General features: G+C 44.0%; 1 protein-coding gene across 1 annotated transcript in view; it reads left to right on the top strand.

The window, feature by feature from the left end:
- shank1 (SH3 and multiple ankyrin repeat domains 1) overlaps positions 1-13282 on the top strand; it is a 109840-nt gene that overhangs the window by 22695 nt on the left and 73863 nt on the right. Inside the window, exons 3-12 of the mRNA XM_056287803.1 lie at positions 5924-5995; positions 6318-6426; positions 7483-7637; positions 8729-8896; positions 9911-10027; positions 10251-10328; positions 10781-10847; positions 10954-11123; positions 12308-12429; positions 12706-12854. Coding sequence (XP_056143778.1) covers positions 5924-5995; positions 6318-6426; positions 7483-7637; positions 8729-8896; positions 9911-10027; positions 10251-10328; positions 10781-10847; positions 10954-11123; positions 12308-12429; positions 12706-12854 — 1207 coding nt within the window. The remainder of the gene's footprint in view (positions 1-5923; positions 5996-6317; positions 6427-7482; positions 7638-8728; positions 8897-9910; positions 10028-10250; positions 10329-10780; positions 10848-10953; positions 11124-12307; positions 12430-12705; positions 12855-13282) is intronic.

The following is a 13282-nucleotide window of genomic DNA, read 5'->3' as shown; positions in this document are numbered from 1 at the left end:
CAATCTTCGTTGTTGTGCCATTGAATTACTGACAGCGCGCGATCACCGGCCGCTCCAGGTAAACAACAACGGCGGACGCGCTTGCGTCTTTACGTCTTTTGTGACGTAGAACTGCTCATTGGTACTTCTGTAGGATCTCTATTCTGTGGCCCAGTTAGCCTCAGGCCCACCCATCGAAACAGCTGGGTCCCTGAAAAGGTCCAGTGAATGCCCCCCCCCAAAAAAGAAAAAAATCCACAAAAATCTGCTTACTCATATCAACACGTACATGCTCTCTTGCACCTACTAATCACATACATGTAAACTGAGAGAGACTTACTCAGTAATGGGAGCCACATAGGCAGGCAGGCAGGCACGCGTGCATACACACACACACACACACACACACACACACACACCAAGCTAAACAAAGATCTTCTACACTTACACCACACATTTCTTAGTACAAAATGCAATTTCTTACCTTAAGACAGAAAGTTGAATGAGTTCATCTGGACACATTTATTGACAGAAACGTTTCGTCACTTATCTAAGTGACCTCTTAAGTCTAAGCTGACTGCAGGTTTCCCCACCCTTATAAACAGTACAGTGGCTGAAGATAGGAAGTACCATCTACATAAAACAAAAATGGGAAAGGGAAACTAACAGTTCCATTCCAGAGGAAGTTTGGACAAAATATTGCAAATCTTAGTGGAGGATAACAAGCTCAACCTCATGGGGAGTGTTTGGCTGGAAGAGTCTTAGTAGATATTTTATCACACATATTCAGACATCTCACCACTCAGGCTCTTCCAGCTGCTGGAGAAATTGTGGCTCCTAGGGAGCCAATCACTGCCACTTGTTTTGGGCCTGCCCAAAAGTAAATGTGTTTTGCTGTAAGATTTATATAGAATTAGTGACTATATTGGGGACAAAAATTACTTTTAATTGGGATGAACTCCTCTTTTGTCTATTACATGCAGCACCCACAAACATGAATATGAGTTACCTGTTTGGAATATTGAGTGTAGATGCTAGAAAAGCAATTAGAAAGAAATGGCTTAAGGCAGACACCCCATCTGTAGAGAACTGGTATGATATAATTTACGACATTTTTGTGATGGAAAGAATTACTTTCTCCATGAGGCTTGAGGAAACTAAATTTGAAAAAATTTGGGAGAAGTGGAAATTGTGTATTTCCCCAAAATGTCCTTCTTTTGTTTAAATTTCTTTATGTAAGTATGGTTTTTGTACTTTTTCTTTCTTTTTTTCTTTTATCTCAAATGGAAAAACACCCCATGTTCTATTTTTGTGTTCTATAATTACTCTGTCAAATGCAGAAAAGATGGATCACTTTATAAAAGGGATCCATGATTATGTAAAAATGCTGTTAATATGTGATTCCAAATTTTTTAAAAAAAATACAGTGGCATAACGACCGAAAACAGCGATCGGTTTCATATGCAAAGTACTGTGACCATTAGCTAGAGTTACAAAGGCAATGTGTACTATTCACAGAGGATTTGGGAATAGTTGCAATCACAGCATTGTAAAATGGAGACAGGTGTATACTCTGAGGCCCCCCTTCGGTTCAGGGATGGTCGTTCTCTCTTCACATAGATGGCAGTTATGGCAGTTATACACAGTTATGGAATAAATTTCCATTGCTATGCTGAGGATACTCAAGCTGTATGTGCCTATAAGGGCTGATGATCATACTCAAATGACTAACTTAGAGGCTTGCTTGGCTACTGTGAAAAACTGGATGTCACTTAACTGTATGCTTTTAAATTTGGATAAAACCAAGATGCTAGTCATTGGCCCTGCTAGACACAGACACCAATTTGATCGAGTAACGATAACAGTCGACAACTCTGTGGTTTCACAAAGTGTGGCAGCCAAAAATCTTGGTGTTGCGTTTGATCCCAGCCTTTCCTTTGATAAGCACATTAAAGAAACCAAGACTGCCTTTTTTCATTTATGTAACATAGCTAATATTCAGTCTTTTCTGTCCATGGCTGATGCACAGACTCTAATACGTGCATTTGTTTCATCCAGACTTGATTACTGTAATGTTCTGTTTTCAAGTCTGCCACATTCTCGTACTAAAAGTCTTCAGATGGTTCAGAATGCTGCTGCTAGAATCCTAACTAAAACTAGAAAATTTGACTATATTACACCAATTCTTGCCTCCCTTCACTGGCTTCCTATCCATGTTAGATCAGAATACAAGTTGCCTCTGCTGACTTGTAAAATCCTAAATGGGCTTGCCCCATCTTACCTGTCTGATCTCCTTAAACCTTACATGCCATCTCGAGCTCTTCGTTCTCAAAATACAGGGCTCCTGTGTGTACCCTAATTTAAATGGAAGTCAGCTGGTGGCAGGGCCTTTTCCTATCGGGCTCCATTCTTGTGGAATAACCTGTCTGCTGCCATCAGACAATCAGAGTCTTTTGAGTCCTTTAAATCCAAACTTAAAACTCATCTTTTTGCCTTAGCTTACAATTAGTTGCCTTTAAGTTGAGTGCTTCACAACCTGTACTGCATGGCGGGTCGGTTTTCTGTCTCAATGAATTTACCAACCACTTTTCTGCCAACAAGATAAAAGCATATAGATCATGACTAATTGATGACTTAATTGATTATGACTAATGACTATTGCTAACTGTTCTCTTCTCTCACATGTCTTTTCTCTCTCTCTGAATGAGGTCTTCTCCTTTCTCTTTTTCTGTATGTGAATGTTGTCATGTGAGTCTCCCTTGTGTGCATGTGCAGTCAGTTCTCCTCCCAGGTCTCTGTGGTGTTGGTGGTCACCACTTGGACGCTGCCTGGCATCCCCCTCATCACATTTTCTTTTTATATATCTTATAAATCCATATTTTTTTTTTTTTTTACATGATGATGCCGGTCGCGTGGCTTGGGTCCTGGACTGTTCCGGTGGTGTCTGGACACTGCTTGGCAACCTGCGCATCATATTCTTCATTATTTTTTACAAGTCCATTATAATTCTGTTAATCCTCTTTCAATGTTGTATTGTGTAGATTGTGTAAACACAACATCCATTGCACGTTGTCCGTCTTGGGAGAGAGGTCCCTCCTCTGTTGCTCTCCCTGAGGTTTCTTTCTGTTTTTTCTCCCTGGTAAAGGTTTTTTTTTTTAGGGAGTTGTTCCTTATCCGATGAGAGGGTCTAAGGACAGGATGTTGTGTTGCTGTTAAGCCCACTGAGACAAATTTGTAATTTGCGATATTGGGCTGTACAAATAAAATTGACTTGATTTGGAATGTGTTAACAGTCTGGCAGCTGAGTTTTGGATGAGCTGGAGGCGGGAGATGGGCTTTTGACTGAGCCCTGAATACAGGGAGTTACAGTAATTGAGATGAATGCATGGATGACTTTTTTAAGGTCCGTTTGAGATAGAAAATTTTTAGCTTTTGCGATGTTCCTAATTTGGAGAAAGCAAGACACCTTGGTGATTTGTGTGTCAAAACAGAGCTTGGTGTCAAAAGAGACACCCAAATTGCAGGCAGAATGCTTAACATTGGGGGACAGGTTCCCTAGACTCTTTTCCAAGTCACCAGTTAGGTTAGGGGGGCCGAATAAAAGGACCTCAGATTTGGGCTCATTGAGCTGGTGAACATTTTGTGACATCCAGCACTTAACAGTCTTCCTTCTTCAACTTCCACCATTTGATCCTTGGCTCTGCCTTCACTCTCTTCCTCCTCTTCTTAATCTCCAAAGTCATTCTACAGACCACCAGCTGATACTGCCTAGCTACATTCTCCCGTCACCACCTTGCAGTCTCCAATCCCTTTCAGATTGCACCTCCTGCATAAGATATAGTCCACCTGTGTGTACCATCCTCCACTCTTATACTTCACTCTTTGTTCCTCCCTCTTCTTGAAGTATTCACCACAGCCATTTCCATCCTTTTTGCAAATCCACTATCTGTCCTTCCACATGCCTCTCCTTGACACCATACCTACCCATCATGTCCTCATCACCCCTGTTCCCTTCACCAATATGTCCATTGAAGTCCACTCCAATCACCACTCTCTCCTCCTTGGGTACACTCTTCACCATTTCATCAAACTCACTCCAGAATTCTTCTCTTCTATCTCACACCCAACATGTGAGGCATATGTGCTGATAACATTCATCATCACAACTTTGATTTTCAGCTTCATACTCATCGCTCTGTCCAACACTGTAGTCACCTCCAGCACACTCTTGACATACTCTTGCTTCAGAATTGCCCCTATCCCATTTCTCCTCCTATCCGCACCGTGGTAGAAGAGTTTGTACCCACCTCCGATGCGCCTGGCCTTACTCCCCGTACACTTGGTCTCTTGCACACACAGTATATCTACCTTCCTTCTCTCCATCATATCAGCCAGCTCTCTCCCTTTACCAGTCACAGTGCCAACATTCAAAGTTACGACTCTCACTTCCACACTCCTACCCTTCCTCCTCTCCCGCTGCCTTTGGACATGCCTTCCCCCTCTCCTTCTCCTTCTCCCAACAGTAGCATAGTTTCCACCGGCTCCCTGCTGGCTAACGGTACCCGTCGTGGTTGTTGGTAACCCGTGCCTTGAATGATCCGGTATTGAAATCTGATTTATGAGCCCCATATTTAATTTGGCAAAGGTTTTATGCCAGATGCCCTTCCTAATGCAACCCTCCCATTTAAACAGGCTTGGGACCAGCACTAAGAATGCACTGGCTTGTGTATCCTCAGTGGCTGAGTTAATTACACTGAATTACGCTAAATTATGCTAAATCAACTATTTACATTTATACTGTCCAGAACAATATGCTTAGTGGACCTTCGTATAAAGCCTGGAAACTACTACACAACACCTGCATCTGTGCTAAGACGTTGACCAGGCAGCAACGCAGGTGTAATATTTGGTTTTATTTGACTCCAAACTAGCACTGCACCACCTGATTTTGACTGACACACAAGCAATGTGATGGCGAGCCCAGAAATGAGCAAACACTTCCAAGCAAGAGAAGAACCACCTTGTGCCGTATGAAATTGTCACTACATCTGCAGTAGCGCTACTGCCTACCTCGCACTGTTCGGAAACTAGAGCCCTAAAGGTTGAAAAAGTTCTGACATACTTTATCTTGCCCTGTGATTGCCTGGCAGCCTGTCCAGGGTGTCTCCCTGCTTGCTGCCCAATGACTGCTGGGATAGGCTGCAGCATCCCCGCGACCCTGAAAGCAGGATAAGTGCTTTGTATACTGGATGGACGGATGATTTATCTTCATTTAATTCTTTTACATCACAAAAACCCAACTTCTTAACAGGGGTGTGAAAAATGTTTTAGATGTCAGCAAACTCACTAAACTGGTTGAGGGTTTATGTAACAGGATCTGACATGGCTACAGCTTGAGCATGTATGTCGAGGTGTGGCCTGTTGGGCAAAAGGGGTGAGGAGGAGCAGATTATGTCTGAGAGGGTGAGAGGCAGATGCCTACCATCACAGATGTTTTGATGAAAGAGCCCCCACAATTCACTTTATTTATGAGATGTTATATATTTGCCTTGGCTCAGATGCACAGTCCCCTTTTGTACTCAGAATTACAACTTTTAAAATCCTTGTATTGGTCATCCTGGTGTTATACCCAGTAAACTGTGTACAGTCAATAGGCTCACCCTCATTTCATATTGTACTTTGGCCCTGTGGAAGCTCTAAACCTGTGTTAAGTTACTGTAAACCTAAGCCCATTTCTCCCCTTTTCTCCTCTATGAAGTAGGAAGAGAATTTTGTATAGTAAACCAGGAAAAGCTTTTCTATACAATAAATCTGTGGGCCCCATTGTGTGGATCTAGGCCAAAAGCTGAGAGAATTGAGGACAAAGGCCCTCCCAGTAAGGATTAATTCTTTTCTTTTTCTCCTCTCTTTCTTCTCTTTCTCTCTGTCGCTCTCTCTATTTTAGTTTCGATACAAGACCAGGGTGTACAAGCAGACCAATCTTGATGAGAAGCAGCTAGCCAAACTGCACACTAAGGTAGGAGCATTCTTTATCTCTGTCCTGTGCACCAGCCACATATTGAGTTCATATGAGTGCATTTGCGCAGTGTAAGTAAAATAAAATTTACAAAATGTACACTGTGTATCATTTTGCATGTGTTTCTGTCTGTGCGTGTGTCTTTGCATGTATGTCTGTTTGTAATTGCGCATTGAGCCTGTCTGCAGTAACTGGCCCTTGGGGCAACGCTCCACTGTTTGCTGTTGTGTGCAGGTCAGTACTGTGCTTGGCGCTCGTTCCCAGGCCGAGGGAGGCTCTATCCTTGTTCTCTGTGATGCAGCACTCTGTTCTCCTCTTGCAGGCCAGCCTGAAGAAGTTTATGGACTATATCCAAACCAGCTCTGTAGACAAGATGGCCAAGTTCTTAGACAAGGGACTTGATCCCAATTATCAGGACTCTGACACTGGAGGTGAGGCCCTGACACAAGCCCTGAGAAATAGGGGCCCTGAGAAATATCAATGACCTCAGCTTGAATGTTAGCCAATCCATCCATCCATCCATCTGTCTGTCTGTCCACACATACATGCATGCATACACATTCCTCTATTCAGTCATCTACACATCCATCCATTTATACGTACATTCATTTTACATACATGCATGCACACATTCCTCTATTCATTCATCTGTCCATCCATCCATCCATCAATGAATCTCACTGTCTGTCAGTGTAGTCAGTGTGGCACTAATCTACCCTGCTGAACCCTCTCTGTGAGTCATGACATTAGTGAGCATATGGTCATGTACTTGAAATTCAACATGGCTGAAAGGCTAACCATAAAGTCTGTGTGGCCCCTTTCCCTTCTTCACAGTTATGCACCGGTGGCTACCGTCCAAGATAACTGTGTAAGCCATGTTTGTGCTTATGGTTCTGCTTTATAACTTCAACCTCAAAACCTTTCGCCCAGATCTCTCACTTTCTAACTGATATGCTTAGTTCCCATCCTTCTGCTTCCCACAGTTCTGTGTTTGCCCTATCACCAGTCAAAGATCTGGAGCAGTGAGGTTCACAGTTTGTGGCTTTTTTCAAATCCTGTTAGTGTTGGCAGACAGCTTGCTTACAGTTTGGATGTGCTGCTTGCTGCCAGTCCAATTACTCTAGGAGCATGTGTCAAAATACAGCACACAGTGGTCACACAATACATCATGACACCAGGGGAGTGAAATCCAATTCCACTTAACAACACTGGATGGCAACAGAGAGCGCTCTGATATGAGTGTATATAGTGGAAAAGAATCTTCTCTCGCTCTGTGTGTGTGTGTGTGTGTGTGTGTGTGTGTGTGTGTGTGTGTGTGTGTGTGTGTGTGTGTGTGTGTGTGTGTGTGTGTGTGTGTGTGTGTGTGTGTTTGTGTGTGTGTATATGTATATATATTTTTACCCCGTGTCCACTGGAACACACGACTGTGTTGTTGCAGTGGTCTGACTCTCTGAAACCCTGTCTCTCTCCTTGTCTATCCCCTCCAGAGACTCCACTGTCCCTGGCTGTGCAATGTGAGCCAGGGGGAGGGGAGGCCATCAGGGTCCTGGTGGAGGGAGGGGCACATATTGACTTTCGGGCCAAGGACGGACTCACACCGCTGCACAAGGCCGTCCGCAGCCATGGCCATACATCCCTACTGGTAAAACATTCAGACATGTTATCACCTCATAAAAAGACAATACGAATCCATCAAAGCCATTGGAAGGCCATACAAGAGACCTTATTGCTTAGAAATAACTAGTGACATTAATAATAATAATAATAATGATGATAATAATAATAATAAGTTGGATTTAAAAGTGCCTTTCAAGGTATCCAAGAATGCTGTATAGATAAAAATGGGGGAGGGGGGCAGATGAGGAGAGAGCTGTACTCATTCAGGGAAAAGGGGGTTTATTTGCCACGGAAAGCCTCTCTGAGAGGTGGGTTTTGAGCTGAGCCTTAAAGCTGGAGGTAGATTTGACATTTCGGATGGAGTCCAGGACATCATTCCAAAGTTTAGGGGCAGCCATGCTAAAGGCCCAGTCCCCCATTGACTGCAACATATAGCTTTTAATACTGCAACATAACACCAGGGGTTCAAATAAAAGCCTAAACTAAACTGAGCAATATGTATATTTGTCCTAAAACAGTTGAAATAGGGCATCCAGGCGGCATGGCAGTCTATTCCGTTGCCTACCAACATGGGATCACTGGTTCGAATCCCCGTGTTACCTCCAACATGGTCAGGTGTCCCTCCAGACATAATTGCCCTGCCTGAGGGTGGGAAGCTGGATATGGGTATGTGTTCTGGTCGCTGCACTAGCACCTCCTCTGGTCAGTCGGGGCACCTGTTCAGGAGGAAAGGGGCAACTGGGGGAATAGCATGATCCTCCCACGTGCTACGTCCCCCTGGCGAAACTCCTCCCTGTCAGGTGAAAAGATGCGGCTGGCGACTCCACATGTATCGGAGGAGACGTGGTAGTCTGCAGCCCTCCCTGGATTGGCAGAGATGGTGGAGCAGCCACCGGGACGGCTCGGAAGAGTGGGGTAATTTGCCGGATACAGTTGGGGAGAAAAAGGGGGGAAAATGCGGGGGGGAACAGTTAAAATATCAGCTTTTTAAGTTTATTATAAGTTTATAATCTGTTAGTATTGGTAGTCCATGACTAACGGCAGCCATGTTAGGTGTCCAGTGCACTTGAAATGTTAAAGCGTTGAGTGATGAATTGCTGCCATGGTTTCCTGCAGGCCCTGCTGTCTCTGGGTGCATCTCCGGACTATAAGGATCGGCGTGGGCTGACGCCACTATACCACACTGTGCTGACAGGAGGCGACACCTCCTGCTGTGAGACGCTACTCTTCCACCGGGCCAAACTGGGTATCAGGGATGAGAACGGCTGGGATGAGACACACCAGGTAGGTTTGTGTGTTTATCTGTTGTCTGAGTTTAACCCCTTCAGGGTGCAAGACATAGCAAGAAGCAACGTGATAAGATGAGCAAGGAGATATGGTCCATTTATATTGCATGAGTCTGTCTGTGTCCTCCCCTGTCATCAAGTAGCGGTGCATACATCCACCAGCGTGCTCTACGTTCTATTTGTGAAAACCATCCATGTCAATGCTTGCACTTGTGTCTCTCCCAACTCCTCACCCCATCATCCTGCCCCCATCATGCTTTTGGTGCCTCCTATCCCAGGAGTAAAGAGGGGAGAAGAGACAAGGAGACATACAGGTACCAGCCTCCCCACCCCTCCATCTCAGTGTCTGCACACTCACCCCCACCTTCAGCATCCGTCTACTCAGCTCCTTCACTGTCTTTTGGCCTAATCCTGCATTCTGTGTGTGTGTGTGTGTGTGTGTGTGTGTGTGGGCACGTGTCAACATTTGCGCTTGGATTCTAAATTGAAGGTATATTCACTGTTGGACTCACACTCATCCTTAGACAGTCAATTACCATGTGAGTGTTTATTGTTGCTGTATGTGCATGTTTGTGTGTGTGTGTGTGTGTGTGTGTGAGAGAGAGTGCATGTGTGCATGTATGTTTGCTATTCAATTACTTATTATTATTATTTATTATTGTAGCATTTTTTGCTGTATTATGCTGTTTTCTCGCTCTCTCATCCTGGTAATGGTGTCAATTAACCACTCGTGTCTCCACCGTCTGTCTCTCTGCTTCTCTCCATTCTCGTCCCCCATCCTCCAACCCCTGCATATCTCCTCCCTACATTCTGATAACTTACCCAACCAATTCATCCACATTTCTTTTTGTCCTGTTTTGGAGGAAAATCCTCCATCTTCTCTACATTGTCTTCCTCTGCTCCCCGCCACCCCCCAACCCCCACTCCCTGTTCCTTGTTCTCTCTTTCGACTTCTCTCTCTCTCCTTCCATCCATCTGTGTGTGTGTGTATTTTCGGCCTGGTCACCATCAGGCGTGTCAGAACGGTAACTCCCAGCACTTGGAGCACCTTCTCTTCTACGGGGCCGACTCTTCCTCTCAGAATGCCTCTGGAAACACTGCCTTGCACATCTGTGCTTTATACAACAAGGTAGATGCGCTCATTGGCATGTCACATGATAGAGGTCAGAGGTTAAAAGCCAGCAATAGCTCATGGAGTGCTTCCGTACTGTACCTCCGCCTTCTTTTTATCAAATATATCTGCACATAGTTAACACTACATTTGACATTATATGGTTTGTGCTTTTTCAATTACATCTAACTGTAAATTTATTACCTATCATTCTTACATCAATTAACTCTCTTTCCTGTAGGAAAGCTGTGCACGAATTCTGTTGTACAGGGGAGCCAACAAAGACACAAAGAACAACAGTGGACAGACCCCCTTTCAGGTGAGGGGTAACAGTGCATGGTGGGTTGTATGGTAATAATGACTTATCAAGCTCATGTAGTAGAAAGAGCAGGCAGCCTGATTTCACTTTGAAATACTAGTGTGCTGCAGTGCACATGAGGTCATAAGTGGCACAACTGTATATGACCCATTAATCTGAATACATTAACTCATTAACTCCCTGCCCATGGAAAGACCGGTGGGGACAATCTCCGTTTGTGTGTGTGTGTGAGTGAGTGAGAGGGAGAGGGAGAGACAGAGAGAGAGAGAGAGACAGAGACAAAGAGCGAGAGTGAGAGCGAGTGAGTGAATGAGTGATAGAGTGAGTGACAGAGAGGGAGAGCGAGAGAGAAACAGCATAGAAATTTGCTGTGGTCACACATGTAAACTGAAGAATTAGTGCAATCATTTGTAATGATAAGAACATGTCTGAAGAAAATGTGTGTTTGTCAGGTGGCGGTAATGTCTGGCCATTTTGAACTGGGGGAAATTATCAAAAATCATCGGGATACAGATGTGGGTAAGTGGGAGAGCTTTGCCTGTGCTGAAAATGAGTATGTAAAAAATAAATAAATAAAGCATTACTCTTTCACCAACCTCCCACCCATTCCATCTTGGCCTCACAGTGCCCTTTTTAGAGTCCCCAAAGTACGCCCCCCAGAGGCGGGAGAGTGCACGGACCCTGGCGCTACCCCACCCACACCCCTTTTTGCGGGCCAACAGCGATAATAGTATGAACCTGCCTGACTGGATGGCAGTGCCCAATGCCCCGGGTTCCAACATCGTCTCTGTGCAGGTAGGGCAGGAGATGACAGCACCCAGCCCAGCGGATCTGTGGGTTCCTAGTGTCTCTCAGTCCACCACACAATGGACTTTACAGGATAATCCGCTTTCTACTCTCACCTTAACACTAGAACGACCAAGGTGGTCATGATAACCATTTCGGATTTTCAAAGTTTAATAACTTTGTGGAAAGAAAAAAAAGATACAGACCTGCCACTCCCTGAATGCTCCTAAAATTGCATATATTTGCATTAAAATGAGTTTTAGCTCAATTGCACAAAAAAGTTATAAGATCTACCTAAAACGACCATGAGCGGTCAAAATGTCTGCTTGTAATTTGCGTGTGATCATGCGCATCATGTCACTATTTACGACGTGTGTTGGTTGCATCATTTCCTTTGCAAAGTTCATTGGTGTGTCCTAGAAACACACTAGTGTCCTCCAGTGCCGAGTAATAGTCTAAACTTGATTTTTGATTATTGCCAACACGTCTGGTTACAGACGCCGTTACAGACGCACCATGACTACCATTGAGCCATTGCAGTATTTACAGGCATTGGACAGCGGCCATTTTAAGTTGTTTGAAAAATAGTATTAAAGTTGTTAAAATTATAATTTTGGTGTCAGTTAGTTTAATAACAGACATACTAACAAATGTAATGCATTAATACTCAACTGGGTATTTATCTTGACAGAATATAGAGTTTAAAAACTGTGGCAGTCGTTGTAGTAGTTTTTAAGTTCCGGTCATTGTTTGGGACTGTTTTAATATTTATTTTCAGTTCTTTTTTTACAATTCACGTTTTACAGGCCTCGTTACGTTTGTTAGATTAGCAATATGTGTTTTCCGTTTTGTTTTTCAGGTAATATTTTCACTTTTTCAATTTTGCTATTCAAGTTCGACCATGTCTCTCTGAAGTTTAAATTATTTAAAAATAGTATTATAGTTGTTAAAATTTTCATTTTGGTGTCAGTCATTTCTTAACAAACATACTAAAATATGTAATGCATTAATATCTCAATGGGGTATTTATCTTGACAGAATATAGAGTTTAAAAACCAGCGGTCATTTTGACCTCCCATGGTTGTTTTAGATAGGAGTGAAATCCCGGTCATTCTAGTGTTAATGTCTCTCTTCTCTACCTTCGTCTGTCCGCCTGTGTGTCTGTCTGTCTCTGTCCTTCGCTTTTCTCCAAGGGCTATAAGCACACGGGTACACTACGGAGCTCCAGTAGTCCCCGAGGAGCCAGGACTCGCTCTCCTTCCAGAGGGAGAGTCGGTGACAAGGAGGACAGGAGTCGGCAGAGTCGAAGGCAGGGGTAAGTGCAGAGGTGCAAACTTGAGATGATCCACAAGGCCTATGAACAAGCACTGTCCCCTTTCTTCGAGGACACAATTGCTCTCCCATTAGCTGGCTCGGGTGCTCTGAGTCCTTGCCATTGTGTGTCAACCTGTTAGACTTGTGTAAAAGTCAAGGCTTGGACTTTTCTCTCAGTTATGTAAGTAGTCCACAATTCAGGTTTGTATCACACAAGCTGGGCTGTGAGTTTGTGCATCACGCTTTTCACTCTCTCTCTGTATTGGTCTCTGGCCAGGCCTGTAGTTTTGGGCACTGCTGGATCAGCCGGCGGCCAACGGAGACGTCTCTACAGTGCTGTGCCAGGACGTGTATTCGTGGCTACACGTGCACATTCTGCACAGGGTGACCGAGAAATCAGCTTTAACAAGGGAGACAGGGTCAAAGGTGTGTATATGTATATATATGTGTGTGTGTGTATATATACATGGTGAGGTGCTTTGTGTGTTTGTGTGTGTTAGAGATTATTTGTTTCCCCACACGTGAATTCAGAGTGTCTGTATGGCTAGATGTCAGTCTTGGTTAACTATGTGGATGTCCGTGTCAGCTCGCTGTCCAGGCCCTAAGCAGTCCATTGTCTTCAGATGTGAGTGTATGAGTTTGCAAATAGCCATGTCATAACATGAATGTAAGGTCCTTATATGTTTGCATTCAATGTCTGCAGGTATGAATATGTGTGTGTTTGTGAGTGAGTCTAAGGTGTCTCCAGGTATGTATGTCTTGGTGAGTATGAAGGGGTTTGCATGTTCGTGTGTGTGCTTGCATAATTTTCCTCTGTTCTTACATGTCGATGTTGTTGGCGTCTTCTTAAGTGT

This window comes from Lampris incognitus, chromosome 10 (genome assembly GCF_029633865.1).
Source record: "Lampris incognitus isolate fLamInc1 chromosome 10, fLamInc1.hap2, whole genome shotgun sequence".
NCBI lineage: Eukaryota > Metazoa > Chordata > Actinopteri > Lampriformes > Lampridae > Lampris > Lampris incognitus.
This window is presented reverse-complemented; position numbering and strand designations above follow the sequence as displayed.